The sequence below is a fragment of the Carassius gibelio genome, chromosome A19 (genome assembly GCF_023724105.1).
Source record: "Carassius gibelio isolate Cgi1373 ecotype wild population from Czech Republic chromosome A19, carGib1.2-hapl.c, whole genome shotgun sequence".
NCBI lineage: Eukaryota > Metazoa > Chordata > Actinopteri > Cypriniformes > Cyprinidae > Carassius > Carassius gibelio.
In genome coordinates, this window is record NC_068389.1 from 25693835 (window position 1) to 25710418 (window position 16584).

Below are 16584 nucleotides of genomic sequence, written 5' to 3' on the forward strand. Positions count from 1 at the left end.
AGGCCCATGGCATTTAAAACATTATCTATAGACTTTACTGAGACTTGAGTGTCCGTTTACTGAGATTTAACTGCCTGGATTTTGCAGAAACTATTTTTCATGCACAGGGATGTACGTGGATTTACAGGTAAATGAGTAAACATTTCAGTCCGTGTCTGACAGATTATTGCATTAATGAGCTGACTAGAAGACTACCGCACACAAAAAGTCCGTTTCTGTAAGTGTCCAGAAGTCAGAAACGCCAGAGGCCTACGGAAACTGCAAATGTTCAATTTTATCTCACATCTCGCGGGTCGGAAATAGATTAAACCCCGGTACAGTGGATTCCATAATTTTTTTGCACAGCGAACGTAAAAACGCTAAATGAATGTTAAATAAAAGTTCAGTGGTGTTAAGCTATTTAGGCTATAAACTGTAGGCCTATACAAATCTGAAATAAAATTAAGTTTAGCCTACTATTAGATGACTATAGGCTAAACGCTGCTTTGTAAATGTTGAACATGTTTATCATTATCTTGTTATTAATATTCATATTCGTTTGCTGTTGTCAGTTTACAGGGCGATGTTTCCAAGCACTTCAGGTTTAAATAAAGGCTGTTTCATTTACAATACAATGCCCGGTATATATATTTAATGTTCGCGGGGGCGAGCCATTGCGGGGCGGGTTGTAAAAATAGACACAGAGGTAGCCTGCTGGGGCGGGCCAAATAATTTCATAAAAGAGGGACCCGCGGGTTGGATAAAAACTCGACCCGCGCATCACTAACATTTACTTTTTTTGCACTGACTTGAACAGTCCGGCAACGCACCTTTTCATGCAGTGAAATGGATTCAGTCTATGAAAATGCATCAGGTGAAAAATGCTCTCAATTCATCGGTAAGGAAATAGATATTATAATCATCAAAATTTCAATGTTAAAGATTTTGCACTGTGATGTCAAAGCTTTCTTCTGTATGATCATGCAACAATTTAACTTTTGTCAAAAGTGACTTACATTGCATTTAAGGTACACATTTTAGCTGTTCATGCATTCCCTTGGAGTCAAATGCAGTCAACACTATCATTTAAATAAAAAAGACTTTCATGTTACACAGTAGATCATGATGCCAACATTAATGTCATGGGTTCAGAAAATAAATCACAATGTTGAATGCAATGAAAGTTGCTTTGGATAAAATTGCGGGGAAAAACATATTCAAGTAAAAGCAGATATACCTTACAGCGAAAATGACTCATTTGAAATGTATAATTTCCAATACCACTTGAGAAAAAGCATTAGAGTACCCTTTTTTTAGTGCTTCGACATTTTACTTGTATAGACTCGAAGATACTAGTCCTCAACACTAAGAATTAAATATAGCATATTGTCTAAATGTGTGAACTTCCTGTGGTAATGTTCTCAAGATGCAAAGAGGTGTAGATGTTAGGTTGAGGCAAGATGTTACATGCTGATAATTTGTTCTGTAAAAAATAGATGTCAGAAGTTAGCAAATAAATTCAGGAATAGATCCAGGCAGAAATGCTGTACTGGCTTAATGGTTCAGAAAATATTATTCTTCATCAAATCACATTTTTACTACAGGTAACAGCACCAACGAGCAAAAAAATGTGAAGGTCGTTTATCCCTCTAAATGGATCAAAGTTCTTCTGATTGTTTTTTCTGTCTGTCTATTTTTTGCTCTTGGAGGTCTTTGTATTCTAGGGATCCTGTGTGAGTATGAACCATACACATAACACATGTATGCCTATACAGCATTTATAAAAATTAGTTTTGTGTTTTGTCTGAACTTATATTTTGTCTTTAATCAGATATCCGTGTTTCAATGCAACTGTATGCCCAGGAAACTAATGGCACAAGTAAGTAAAAAGAATTTAATGCACAAGCAAAAGGCACAGAGAGCCATTTGCCTTATATTTTCTGTTGATGTATTCTGGTGCATGTGGCACATCACGTGGGACTTTATGATTTCTTTCTAAAGCCCTGTTCGGAAGGTATACCCTAATTGTTTCTCAGGAGGATGTAAGTGGTTTCCGTCCGAATTAGGATGCCGGGGATTTTCTCTCACCACCCCAGTGAAAATCCCCGCCCAAATTACCTACTGTTTTTGCCAAACACAGAGGTCGCCTAGTAATTTAATTTCCGTCCGAATCTACAGTTTACAGTAAGAAATCGATTCAAAATTCAGTGCTTAAACCCTTTTTGATCACTCCCAAACACCGTACTGTACGTTAACTGTTGTAGTGGGTGTAATTTGCATACATATTTATTTCTGAAAAGCTGGAAAATATTTTAAAAGAACAAAACGTAATAATTGCTCACAGCTACTGGGAGCAGAAAGAAAAAAAATGATTGAAATGTGGGTCTTTGAGTAAACCCCAAATGAAGACCACATAACTAAACCAGTTTTGATTAACAACCCTTGTTGTCTCCCTTTCTTGAGAAACTGTCTTTGAATCAGAGCTTGGCTACCTACACCAGAGTGCTTTTTTTCAGACCCATGACACAGACTTAGTGTTTGGAAATGTCTGTACATTGAACCAAACTTTGATTAACTTAAAAAGTGTTGTGGTCTGAAGAATTGATCAGTATTGTCTCATCTTCATTTTGTGTGTATGTGTTTGGCCTTGTCATGCAGATTACAAAGGAAAGTTTGATGCGCTTCGCAACCAGCATGAGGAGACACTTAGAAAGCTGAACAGATGTAATGGTGAGTCTTATGATTTGAGCCTTGTGCAAAGTAAAACATTAACACAAATAGCCAGAACCACTTTTAAATAAAGAGTGAAACAGTGTGAAATAATGAATAATTGTATAATTTTCTACATTTTTTTAATTTTCATAAAGACAGCACAAGTTGTGCACATTGTGCCATCGAATGGATTCATTTTGGAGGAAAGTGTTACTACTACTCTAAAGTCAAGATGAACTGGACACAGAGTCGAGATCACTGTGTGACTTTAGGAGGACATCTAGTGATCATAAACAGCAAAGCAGAGCAGGTGTGTTAGTTAAACACTTCCTTGTAATGAATTACTCATTTAACTTTTTTAATCTGATGTGTTCACACCAAGGACAATGATCTATATAGCCACATTACAGTGACTATGTATAATTTATCTCAGATTTTGAAAATAGTTAAAGCAAACATGAACTTTAAAACTTAACTCAGTGTAAACAAACAACTTTATTACATGACAATGATTGTATCAGTCACTCAGTAGGCCTATGTATTTTTAATTATGTTTAACTGGTTTAATATTTATGAATTGAATTATTTTCTTATCTGTTTCATCCAATGTGCTTGCAGGGAGAGCCCACCCACACACTCACTGGCTGTAATTTTTGTGTAGCATCTGAAGTGAACAGACAAATTCCTTATTACTGGAATGGGTCGTGTCCCATCTGGTTCAGACAGAGCATAATGATAACTTAATAATCGTTCTAATTCCATGAGAACGGGGAAGTCCACACCACGTAATGACCATAATGACACAGATGAACAATATTTTTGGAATCATTTAGATTTTTTTTTTTTGACCATATAATTTTATTTAATGATAAAAACATTGACAGCCATTCAGAATCCATCTGGATTATAAACACAAAGTTCACCTACTGGTGTGGAAAATATTATATTTTTTGTTATAGTTAAAAATAAATAAACGGTCCGTGCGCCAGGCCGCATTTTTGGAATGGGTTGTCCCTATTTTCTTTAGAGTAATGGGCGTAATGTTCAATAAACCAATCAGAGTGTCATCTCCCATTCCCCCTAAGAGCGAGATGCTAGGCGTTTCTCAATACCAAGTTTGCAGAGTCTGGACTTCCGTCCTTCCGAGTTTAGACTTGCCAAGTTCGACTCAGAAGAACGAACTCTTGAGGATGGGAGGATGCGAGTCCAGTCATTCTGCAAATGGAACGGCAGCGTACTTGATAGCATCACTCAGTATGCAATAGGCCTGCATGCTTTACTTGAATTAACTTCTCATTTATTTTCAATATATTAAATATATTAGTATTAAAAAACTAATATTTACCTACTCAGATTATTTTCACTTTATATTTATAATGAAATTTAATATAATATTAAACAACTGCCTCTTTTTTATTTTAAAAACTATTAAACATATTAATATGTGGTTCAGGTAAAATTACTACTGTGATTATATTTACGTAGTTTAAAATAAAATATGTGGAAACAACTGCCTCTTTTCAATAAGAACAATCTAGTAATAAACCCACAATTTAAATAAAAAAAGCAGGAAAAACGGTTGAAAGGTGTAAATCAAAAAGGAACACCTTACGTTGAATTTCGTGCACAATAGTATTTTGAAATGTGTTACTTAAAGTTTTGAGTTTTCTCCTTCGCCATTGATGCGAACCTGGTTCGAACTGAATTCTGGGACAGTGGCCCGTATCAAGGCCGCACAAGTCACCTCTCCATGCATCCTCAGTAAAAGGGGCGGATCAAGAACACATCCGGGGATTTGAACTGGACTTGGCTAGATGTGAACTTTGAATTGGAACAGTACTTGGGCAGCGACTGATGATGTTTTACAAGTCCACAAGTACAGACAAGTAGGCTATGCATTTTGAGAAACGGCTGCTATTTACATAGCGGAATTTGTTGGTGGAAAAGCGAAGAAACGGAATCGCGCGAGCAGATCATCTACGGGACAAGCAGGAATCCACCAAATCTCAGCGCGATATTCATTTAATATATATGTGTGTGTATTGCCACGATTGTTCAATTAATTCGCCAATTTCATTCATCATTATAAGTAGTGAACCTTATTTAAGTCTATGTCATAGTTGTCGTCATAGTACAGGAGACCGGCAGCGAAACATTACTGTTTACGTGTGTTGTTATCTCGGTAGTAGAGGAGGTTCTCGCAATTCTGCACTGTTTTACCATGCCTGGAAGTTGCTGCGTTAAAAATTGTTCCAGTACCTCACACGATACATATGTTACAGATAGGAACAATGGAATACAATTTTTTTAGGTTACACCAAGCGCAAAACTGCGGTATTTGGAGAAACTCTCAGGCATCCAAAATATCGACCCATGTAGTAAACCTTACTACATTCGAATTACAACTGGTTGAGGCGGCCAAGTATGGACCAGATTCCGGTCAGAGAATCAGGAGAGCAGGAGAAGTCTTTAGATTGAGACATTTATCAGGGCTCTCAAGTTTTGAACTGAGTTCAGAGTGAGATTTTGGCGGCAGCCACGATGGCAGCAGGGGTTTGATGGGGACGGGTGTCTGATCTCATAAATGACACATATTCTTACAAATAAAATAATATTTATTTAATTCAGCATTTATTTGTGTGTGTGTATGTGTGTGTGTGTGTGTGTGTGTGTGTGTGTGAGAGAGAGAGAGAAAAAATGGTCAGTGTTGTTTATTGTAGGTGTTGTTAGCTGGTTTTGAGGCCAGGGGTTGGTGGCTCCCATTTGAAGCACTGTGGTTCCAGGCCAGCCATTTTTACTATCAGGATGGATGACAGGGTTCCATCAGGTGCTAAACTGTTCCTGGTTTTGGTCTTGTTTAATCCCACCATGAAGAAAACCCTCTCAGCATAGGCATTTGAATGAGGGAGCACTAACACCAATGCAGCTATTTTAGAAAGCCTCCCTGCTTATGTCCCTCACACCTTGATGGACACAGGAGTTCTCGTCTGAAGACTAAGCACCAGTAAAAAGAGCTGGTGGTTCTCATTGTGATGAATGGCCATCGTGTTGATCAATCTATATTAAAGGAACCCCTATAGGTGGCTGCTCTACTTCACCCTCTCTTTTCGGCTGTTTCCAGTGGGTTCTACACTGTTTCCTCTATGGTGTCCTCCACAGTCTCTTCCATGGGCCCATCTTCTACTGGCACCCTTACTTCCTCCTCCACTGCCTCCTCCACTGTCTTCTCCACAGTCTCCTCCTCTGACCTAGCCACCTTTTTTGGGAGCTGATCTTTTAGAGCAAAGCATGAAAGAAAGCTCATTTGCCTCTTCCCCGACATCTTTGAAATAGACGAATGCAATAATCAATATTATACATTGGATAAAATATAATGAAATAGCCTAGGCAAAACGTTTTCAAAATGGGGACCAGGATGTTGTGCAGTAAAAATAAAATTCAAACTATTATGGGTACTGCCATACAAGTATTATGGATAGGCCTATTGTAGAAGTCTTTTATATAAAACTGTCAGAGTAGACCCACATCCTCTTCAGCGTGTAAAGTTACCTATAAAAAAATAATAGTGGACTAATAATAGGTGCAAAAGCTACGGCCAACCACATACGATAGCCAAAATTGCGTGCGTGTCGGGGTCATAATAACCATCAGACCAAAACATATCTTAGACTGTTTAGAAAAAATGTAAAATTCATATATTGAATAAAACTTGGCAAGTCAATAGAGTTGGACAATGACTGGGGGTGGAGGAGTTGGGGGTTAGGGCACACTTATGTCTGGACACATGTATTCCCCAGCAATGGTGAGATGACTTACTCTACTCATAGGATGTTCTTCTCCCACGTTGATCAGTCTGTAGAAATTAGTTCGGCAAGATGTAAATAATTTAAAATCTGACAGCCGCTGTCCTCTTCTGTAACCATTACGTTACATACTTCATCGAGCGTCTGAATCTGTGTTGTGCACGAGCCTGTGAAAATCTTACCCAGATACAGCAATACTATTTTCTGATTGGCTGATCGGTAGCTATATTTTTTTTATTCGATTAGCTGGTGCGTGTCAGGGCCGTCGGGGAACTCAATTGATTCCTCTACCTGTTTCACTGTTTAAAAAATAGCGCCGCAACTTTGTGGGCGTTATCCTCGTAATGTCTCTGCGTGAGAAATACAAGGTGTGGCGTGTGAGCATGTGAACGGGTTGAAATGCGTGGGTCTCACGCCCAATGCGTGAGACTTGAGAGCCCTGCATTTATTTAATCCAATATATGCATCTGGTATGAATTTAGATGTGTTCTACAAAGAAACAAAGGAAATAATTACAAATTACTCACTATTAACAAATGTATAAATTGCATATAACGTCTACTGACATAATATAATAGCATAGCACCACTATGGTATTTATCAGCAAATATGCATTTGTAACCCAAATATATATATAACAGAAATGTCTGTACTCAAAGTGATAATATGGTCAACAACAACACAATAAGGGACTGAGTAATGCCCCCTTGTATACATAATTATATAAGTAAATACGTTCGTGAAGGCTACATGTAGCTGACGATATAAATTACTCTGCAAAACAATCACAGCAAATCACAGCCGCAAATAACAGATAAAACGGGACACCGCGAACAGTATAAACATCAGAAATAGCAATGGCATGCATAACATATGATTATTGGATCCAATATTGTTTGGACTTACTTGTATTATATGAACACATTACAGAAACATAGCAGCAGCATAAACAAAGACAGACATCGATCTTCACTGGCAGGCAACAGTAATAAGTGTCCCACTAGGAAAAGGAATTTAACTTTGGTTCCTAGTTCCTGAATAGGCTTTCTGACAACCCATACGAGCTCCCTGCAGCTGAATGGCACAGAGACCTAGACCATTACCTCCATGCACATATATGGACATTGTGAATTCTTGTTTTTGGTGTAAGTTACTACACAATGCAGATTAAAAGCCACAAGTCTTTGGAAAGTTACAAGGCTTTCTGCTGTATCTGGGTCAATCTACAAGCCTCCAGGTGGTGAAAACAGCGTTGTACTGGCCAAAGTAAGTTTCTTCACATGCGTTTTAGCGTGTTGTAATTACATTGCATTTAGCAGACACTTCTTGACCAAAATGACAAAGTAATGTAAACACTAGATTGTAATGAGATGTTCAGTGTACACAAACGTTTCCAACATGTTTTGATGTAGGCTAAAGCGATGTATGTTTAGTTATAATTTGATTTTAGCCCAATGACACATACTGTACCAGGTTTTTGTGTTGGGGGCTGCAATGAGGACAAACCAGTTCTGGGTTGGCTAGCGTAGTTAAATGTGTGATTGCAAGATGTAAATGTCCTGGTTAGATTAAAGCCATTAACAGCATGAATGCAAGGTGACTTACATCGTAAACAATATAATTCACAATGTCCATATGTGTGCGTGGAGGTAAATGGTCCAGGTCTCTGTGCCGTTGCAGGGAGCTCGTATGGGTCGATATTTTGGATGCCTGAGAGCTTCTCCAAACACCACTGTTTTGCGCTTGGTGTGAGCTTGTTCCTGTAAGGTCCCCTTTCTTTCGCCTTACCTTTTTGGATTGCTTTACTTTCTTACTTTTCTTTCTCGAATTCGTAGATCCATCTCTGTTTCGCCGACATAATAAATGCACAAAAATTAAAGAGCTCTGAAATGTTTAGTCGCGCCTCTGTGAAGTCCAGAAGGCATTGCCCCTGGCAATCGATAGCGTGTCCTACCATCATGGCTGACCGGCTCAGACCCCTCCCAAATCGGCACGTGACTCCTCACTCTCAATACCTATCGACCTTCACACACCGTCACCATTCATTCTCTAATACACACAGGAATAAATTACAGGACCCAGCCGTGTGGTAGAGAGCAGTCATGACAGACCATCAGGGGGAAATCATTCCAATAGGAGACGGGGATGAAGTTCACTGTTATTTCTAGTCCATATACATTCAGAAGCAGGGGGAAACACTCAAGTCCAATTATAGCATCATTCATCTGCTTAAATTAGCATGACAGTCGGGCAAAAACGCCAAACAAACAATCCCGCGAGGTAATGGTGACTCTAATAGTTAACCCCTCACTCACTCACTCACTCACACTCACACCGGAGTCTAACTAACTGTCTATCTTCACCTCCGGAGGACCTATTGTTCCCGAGAGACAGCCAAACGTAACCCCACAAGTCACCCACCTCACAGCCGCTGCTACATTTCATGCACCTCCTTTTAACGAGTCCTTTGATGTGGCAACAGGTGAATACAATCAGAGCAAATCACATAATCACTGGATAACAACATTCTACACTAGTAATAGGCTGAATTGCAAATAGGTTGCCTAATTCTTATACACGCAATGACTATCCATCATTACATTTTTATATTTATGTAGCCTACACAACAATATTCTTTTACACTGTGTATTATTTTTTAGAAATGATGACAGGACTCCTCTGTGAACTTCTACACATGCGGTCTCTTGTTTTATTCCTTTTTTTACCCCTGCTGCATACATTGCATCACCTCCTATTCACCCACTGCCCCCTAGTGCCTATTTACAAGAACTATGTAACCCATCAGAATTACAAATCTAAATTCAACAACTTGAATATTACATCCCCTTTCTTTTAAAACTTGACCTACTATGTAAATGAACAAAATATTGCAGCTATGCAACTCCTTAAGGTATAACATACCAATGCAACAATCAGTATAGAGAATGACAAAAACATAACATACTTATATCACTGGTAGTGACAATATATATATTTTTTTATAGGGCAGCGATCCGCCTACACCCTTTACAATTATAGATCAAGGACGACTCTTGGTTTCACTTCACGTCCTGATCTGGTGACATAATGTGGAGCAACAGAATCAGTGTTATTCTTGTCTGTCTGCTCATGTTGGTCCGTGGGTACTGTGTGCAGAGCGCTTGAACCGATTTCAGGCTCGGCAGTAATAGGCTGTGCCTTATCTTGCAAAAGGTGATGATGATTCCTGCGGAAGACTTGGCCTCCTGCAGTACGTACATGGTAAGATCTGAAAGTGTCAGCAGGTTGAATGACTACAGCAGGATTCCATCTGCCCGATTCCTGAATTTGGACATGGTCTCCAACCCGTAGTGGTATGAGTGGTTTCGCAGACCTATTGTAGTACTTTTCCTGATATTGTTGGTTTTGTTCGCGCCTTGCATGGACATCATTTCCACTGACAGTCTCGGGTTTCAGCTGTTGGCTAGTAGTTGGTAAAATTGAGGGCAATCTTCTGCTCATCAGTCTTCTCATTGCCTTCTCACTGAGCCCATTGCTCTGTGGGTAATGTGGGCTGCTGGTGAAGTGCACAAAGTCCCAAGTATGAGCAAAGGTTTCAAAAACTCTTTTGAGCTGAATTGAGGCCCATTGTCTAAAATAACCTTTTCAGGGATCCCATGTGCTGCAAATACTTTTTTCAGTTTCAGAAAAAAGAGCTTCTCCAAATCAAAGTAACGGCTGTAGTAATCTACCACAACTATGTAGTAATCACTATTCCAAGTGAATAAATCAGTACAGTTTGCCATGGACGGCTTGGTATTGGATGAGAAATGAGTGGCTCTTTTGCATTTGACATACGATGCTCAAGGCAGATTGAGCACCTTTCAATCATGCTGGCAATCTGTTTGGACATGCCGGGCCAAAAGAGAATATCTCTAGCGCGTTGTTTGGATTTCTCGATTCCCATGTGGCCTGCATGAATGCGTTTAAGCATCTCTTCTCTCAGCTGCCTGGGAATTACGATCTTTTCTCCCTTGAAGACCATACCGCCCATCTCTGATAACTCATCTCTGTGATTCCAGTTTTCTAGTATGGCTATAGGGCATCTCTTTCTTTCGGCAGGCCATCCTTCTTTGATCACTCTCTTCAGTGTGGACATTTGGACATCCCTGTCTGTTTCCATTCGAATTTTGCTAAGCTTTTCATCACTGACAGGGAGAGCACTAAGAACAGTATGTACTTGAACGTCCATCTCCTCAGTAAGGCTGTGATCAGTGCAAGGCATTGATTTTCTTGAAAGTGTGTCAGCCACTGGAATATTTTTCCCAGGAATGTGTACAATGGTGAAACTGTACTTTTGTAAGTGCCAGATCATCATTTGCAGTCTTGGTGGTGCTGCAGCTAGTGGCTTTCTGATGATCGCTTCCAGGGGTTTATGATCAGATTCCACTGTTATGTGACGTCCATAAACATATTGATGAAATCTCTTGCAGCCCCAGAGGATAGCCAGGAGCTCTTTCTCGATCTGAGCGTAGTAGGGCTGAGCAAAAAATCGAATGCGATTTTCATTGCAATCTCATCAGTAAATGACGCTCCTGTAATTAAAAGTATATCTCCAGCACGTGCGTTTAGATCAGGGTTGCCAGGTTTTCATAACAAATCCTGCCCAGTTGCTTCTTAAAACTAGTCCAAAACTAGCCTAATCGTGTTTTCGGGAGGTTTCCTGATAAAAATTGCTTCCCGGGGTTAAAATATAAATTTTGGGGAAGGGTTTCCCTGGTAAAATTCACATTTTAGGGGCTAAATATCACGGTATTGGTATTGGGGTTGCTTCAAACCGCGGACATGAAAAACAATCGCAGACTTGGCAACACTGGTTCAGGTGGAGCGGCAGTTACTACACAGAGCCTTAGTCTACCGACAACTAACACAAAAGTGTTTTCAAAATCAACAAAGAATCGCCTGCGATTTTAACACCGATTTTGTGTAGATTGTCAGTGAATTACAGCTCGGTGTAGTAAATGCCAACCAGTGTTGCCAAGTCTGTGGTTGTTTTTCATGTCCGCGGGTCAAAGCGACCCCAATACAAATAACGTGATATTTAGCCCATAAAATGCGAATTTTACCAAGGCAACCCTGCTAAAAAACTTATATTTTACCCCGGGAAGCAATGTTTTATCGGGGGAACCTTCTGGAAGCGCGACTGGGCTAATTTTGGACAAGTTTTGAGAAGCAACTGGGCAGGATTTGTTGTGAAAACCTGGCAACCCTGATCTGAACGCACGTGCTGGGGATATACTTCTAATTACAGGAGCGTCTTTACTGATGAGATGTGCATGAAAATCGCATTCGAGCCCTAGAGTGTAGCTTATTTCTGTGTCTGTGAGTGACTTTGAGGCATATGCAAGTGGTTTACCTTCCTGCAGCAACACTGCACCTAATCCATACTTGGAGGCATCCACCTGCAGTGTTAGGTCTTTGCTTGTATCGAAGAATGCCAACACAGGTCCTGGCTCCCTGGTAATGATGTCTTTCATCTTTTGGAAAGCTGCATCATGTTGTTTGTCCCATACAAACTCATTGCCATGCCGCAGTAGCTGTCTCAGAGGTGCATTTACATCTGAGAGACTTAGTAATTGTAGTAAAAGTAACTGACCATACCAAGAATTGTTTCAAGCTCCGCACGATTCTTAGGTGGTGACATCTCTTTTATGGCCTCCACCTTGTGAGGGTCTGGTTTGATTCCATCTTTGTAAAGACGATGGCCGAAGTAGCTGACTTCCGGAACACAAACCGTTCTTTTCTCAGGATTAAGGCGCACTCCTTTTTCTCGAGACCTTTCCAGCATTCTCCTGAGAATATGGTCGTGTTCTTCCTTGGTCTTTCCGTATACCAAGATATCATCCACAATAGTCACAACTCCAGGTAGACCTTCATAAATCTCATCCATTTTCTGCTGGAAAATATCTTGGGCTGAAACGATGCCAAAGGGTCGTTCTTGATCTATAATTGTAAAGGGTGTAGGCGGATCGCTGCCCTATAAAAAAAAATATATATTGTCACTACCAGTGATATAAGTATGTTATGTTTTTGTCATTCTCTATTCTGATTGTTGCATTGGTATGTTATACCTTTAAGGAGTTGCATAGCTGCAATATTTTGTTCATTTACATAGTAGGTCAAGTTTTAAAAGAAAGGCGATGTAAAATTCATGTATCCGTATTCTGGGTATCCGTCTTCTGGTTTGTTGTCACTTACAATGTGCACAGATCTGGACTTTGACTTGCAAACCTTTGTGAAATGATTCCACTTTCCAGATTTAGCACACTGCTTTCCTTTTGCTGGACATGTCTCTTTTCTTTTGTGCTCTTTTCCGCAGTATCCGCATGTATGGAGGCGTTCTGTATGCACACTGTTTGTTTTTGCGCTTTTCTGAAAGCTCTGACACATTTTAGCATGCTTTCCTATTGTGTGCACTTGTTGCTCCTGATTTGCATTTGTGCTGCTGATGGCCATACTTCTCATCTGAGCCTGCGCAACTTCATGCGATCTGGCAATGTCGATCGCTTTTTCTAATGTCAATTCAGCACCCTGATTGAGCAGTTTTTCTCGAACGTGTGGGGAATAAATGCCGAAAACGACACGGTCTCTCACCATCTGCTCTGGATTGGTGTAGCCACAGTCTTTAACGAGCAGTCTGAGTTCGGTGACGAACTGATCGAATGTTTCCGTGGCACACTGTGTTTTTTCTTTGAACTTGTATCTGGCAAAAATTGGGTTTGCCTTTGGTATTACGTAAGCTTCGAATTTGTCATAATAAGTTTTCAGCAACTTAGCTTCATCATCGGTGAGAATCCATGTGTTATAAATATCCCGTCCTTTCTCCCCAACCCATAGAAGCAGGTAGCTGCACTTCTCCATCTCCTCTTTGCGGCAAAATGGTCCTGAAAACATCAGCTCAACGTGCTGCTTAAACTTTCTCCATGCATCGGGAAGATTCTGTGATTCCCAAGCCATTTGCGGTGCAGGCACTCCGACAGCATCCATGTTCGCGATTTACTCTGACATCAAGTATTATTTTTTAGAAATGATGACAGGACTCCTCTTTGAACTTCTACACATGCAGTCTCTTGTTTTATTCCTTTTTTTACCCCTGCTGCATACATTGCATCACCTCCTATTCACCCACTGCCCCCTAGTGCCTATTTACAAGAACTACGTAACCCATCAGAATTACAAATCTAAATTCATCAACTTGAATATTACACACTGTAATCCTTTTGTTTTTAATATTTGTCATTGTTTGTATGATGCGCATCCCTGTGTGTAATAAGCAAAGTCAACGCGCACTGTGGACCCGCCCAGAGGTGCATTTTCTACCAACTCTTTAAATAACAAAAAAATATTGCGCCATTGACTTTAGGGCCCTATTTTAACAATCTAAACGCAAAGTGTAAAGCTCATGGTGCAGGTGCACTCAGGGTCTGTCCAAATCTACTTTAGCTATTTTAACGACGGAAATACAGTTGGCGCGCCCGGGCACATGGTCTAAACGGGTTGTCCCTATTCTCTAACTGACTTATGGGTGTTTTTTGACCGTAATGTGCAATAAACCAATCAGAGTCTCATTTTCCATTCCGTTTAAGAGCCAGTTGCGCTCGTGCCATGACAGGTTTGCTATTTACACGGTGTATTTTGGCAAGCACAAAGACAGAACGCATCTCAGAGATGAAACCATCTCAGAGGTGCACCAATGGTCGCTGGACATGAAAATGCGAATGGCGCCGGATTGAAACTAGCAAACACACTTGCGCTGCGCCTTGCGTCGCATTGCGCCGGGTGTATGATAGGGCCCAATAGCTCCTTTGACATGTTAAACCCGGTAAATTGCCATAAAAATCACCAGTTAATACACATGCTGTTCACACAAACAACCCCGCTCCATCTTTTTACATGCAAGATGTATCATTATCACTTAAGTTCCAAAATACTGGTAAACTCTATGATGTCATTCCTTAAAAATTACCTTTTAAAGGGATAGTTCACCCAAAAATGAAAATTAGCCCATAATTTACTCACCCTCAGGGTATCCTATGCGTATATAACATTCCTCTTTTAAACAAATGGAATTGCATTTATATTTAAATTGTCCTGGCTTTTCCAATCTGTATAATGGCAGTGAATGGTGCCCCTGTATTTGAAGCTGAAAACAAATTACAAATTAAATCCAACCATCATAAAACTACTCCAAATGGCCCTTGGGTGTTAATAAAGACCTTCTGAAGCAAAATGATGCATTAGTGTAAGAAAAATATAGATTTTTAACATTTATAAACTGCAGCTTCCGGTCACTTAACAGGGGGACCATTCACTGCCATTATACAGCTTGGAAGAGCCAGGACAATTTTTAATATAACCCTCATTGGATTTGTCCAAAAGAGGAATGTCAGATACACCAAGGATGCACTGGGGACATGTAAATCATGGGCTAATTTTCATTTTTGAGTGAACTAACCCTTTAAATGCAGCACTGTTTACTTCATCCACTTGCTTTTTTCACCATCAATTTGTTATATAACTTGCATCTCTTACAAAAATGTACTATGGTTTACTCCAAAAAAATAAATAATAATAAATCAACAATTTCTAGTCCGTAGCCACAAATGAATCATGGTTTTGTTACACTATAATTGTTTAACAATGGTAGGCCTATTTGTACTAAAACTGTTATATAAATTGTAATCAATCCACCAAAAAACATGGTAACTACATCTTTACTATAATAAAACCACAGTTTATTTTTATAAAGAATAATAAAATGTTAGGAACAAGTATGTAAATATGTAAGTAACTAACTGTAAATAATTTATTTGACTAAAGATTACTAACAATTATATATTTAACATGCCTTGATTATTCCCAATAAAACCATTCAATAGTCAATGTTGACTACTGAAGCTTTGAACCTATGTGCATTGTATATCAAAAATTTTTTTCCTCCATCAGGATTTTGTTATCTCAAAAGTTAAAGGGAGTCACTGGATTGGACTTAATGATTTGGACATTGAGGGTCACTTTGTTTGGGTGAATAACCAGGCACTTAACAATTCACTGGAGTAAGATCTTCATTACTTTTGTCACCACAATCTACATTAAGCTAAAGAATAAACAAAAGTAATTAGCAGGTTGCTATCTAAACAGAGGTTTATTTTTTATTATTCTTGCTGCAGATTCTGGATGAAACGGGAGGATGGAAACAATGAGCCTGATAACTGGACTAAAAATCACCCAGCTGGTGAAGATTGCACTTGTCTGGGTCACTTAAGTGGGGCGAGTGAATTCTGGTTGGATGATTTTTGTTTTGAAGAGAAAAAATTTGTGTGTGAAACTGCTGCAGCTGTTTAATTCAATGCTTCTAAATACTTCACACAAAAGTTATCATATTGTCATACAGTTTCATGTCTTCCAAACATATCTTGTCAGTTTCTCAATATTTGACCTTATAGCATGCTTTATTAAATTGCCACACAGGCCAATATTCTGAGACCCCTGATCATAATCTATTAAAACAAAAAAGTATCTAAAATAAAAAGCATTGCAGAGGATGTGCAGAGTGGTGTTGTGACTTTTTAACACTTCAGTGCTGGTCAAGTGCATTCTCTCATAAATGCAATTTTTCATAGCATATGTTGCATGTCTCTCTTTGTTAACACACCTGCTTCAGATAATCAGCTCGTTTAGAAGTGAGCTCTGTGCATGAACTGTGTTCCAATTGACATGGTCCCTACACAGTGTTCATTGATCCCCCCTGAGCAGGGAAAAAACTGTTGAAGGTTATCTCACTTTGGAACATTCATTCACGGATTTTCACTGCGCAACGTCTTCACACACGGACAAGTGTTACATCATATACCTCTGCAAATAAACACAATTTAAATTCAAGTCTTGTACATTTCAATGCACTTTGAATAGGACATATATGTTTGTTTCGAACTGGAATCAAACAGAACAACGTCAAACTTTTTTTTTTTTAAACATTAGAAAATGTATGTTAGTTCACAGTGCATTAACTAATAAACAACTTTTAATATTAGAAATTGTATTAGTAAAT

General features: G+C 39.3%; 2 protein-coding genes across 4 annotated transcripts in view; both read left to right on the forward strand.

The window, feature by feature from the left end:
- LOC127935744 (H-2 class I histocompatibility antigen, Q9 alpha chain) overlaps positions 1 to 16584 on the forward strand; it is a 273397-nt gene that overhangs the window by 207006 nt on the left and 49807 nt on the right. The window lies entirely within an intron of this gene.
- Positions 669 to 16068, forward strand: LOC127935753 (hepatic lectin-like). Its single transcript, XM_052533898.1, has 7 exons — positions 669 to 877; positions 1584 to 1712; positions 1811 to 1858; positions 2638 to 2709; positions 2847 to 3001; positions 15480 to 15589; positions 15704 to 16068. Exons 1-7 carry the CDS (start codon positions 826 to 828, stop codon positions 15876 to 15878), a joined length of 741 nt encoding a protein of 246 aa, XP_052389858.1. The 5' UTR covers positions 669 to 825; the 3' UTR covers positions 15879 to 16068.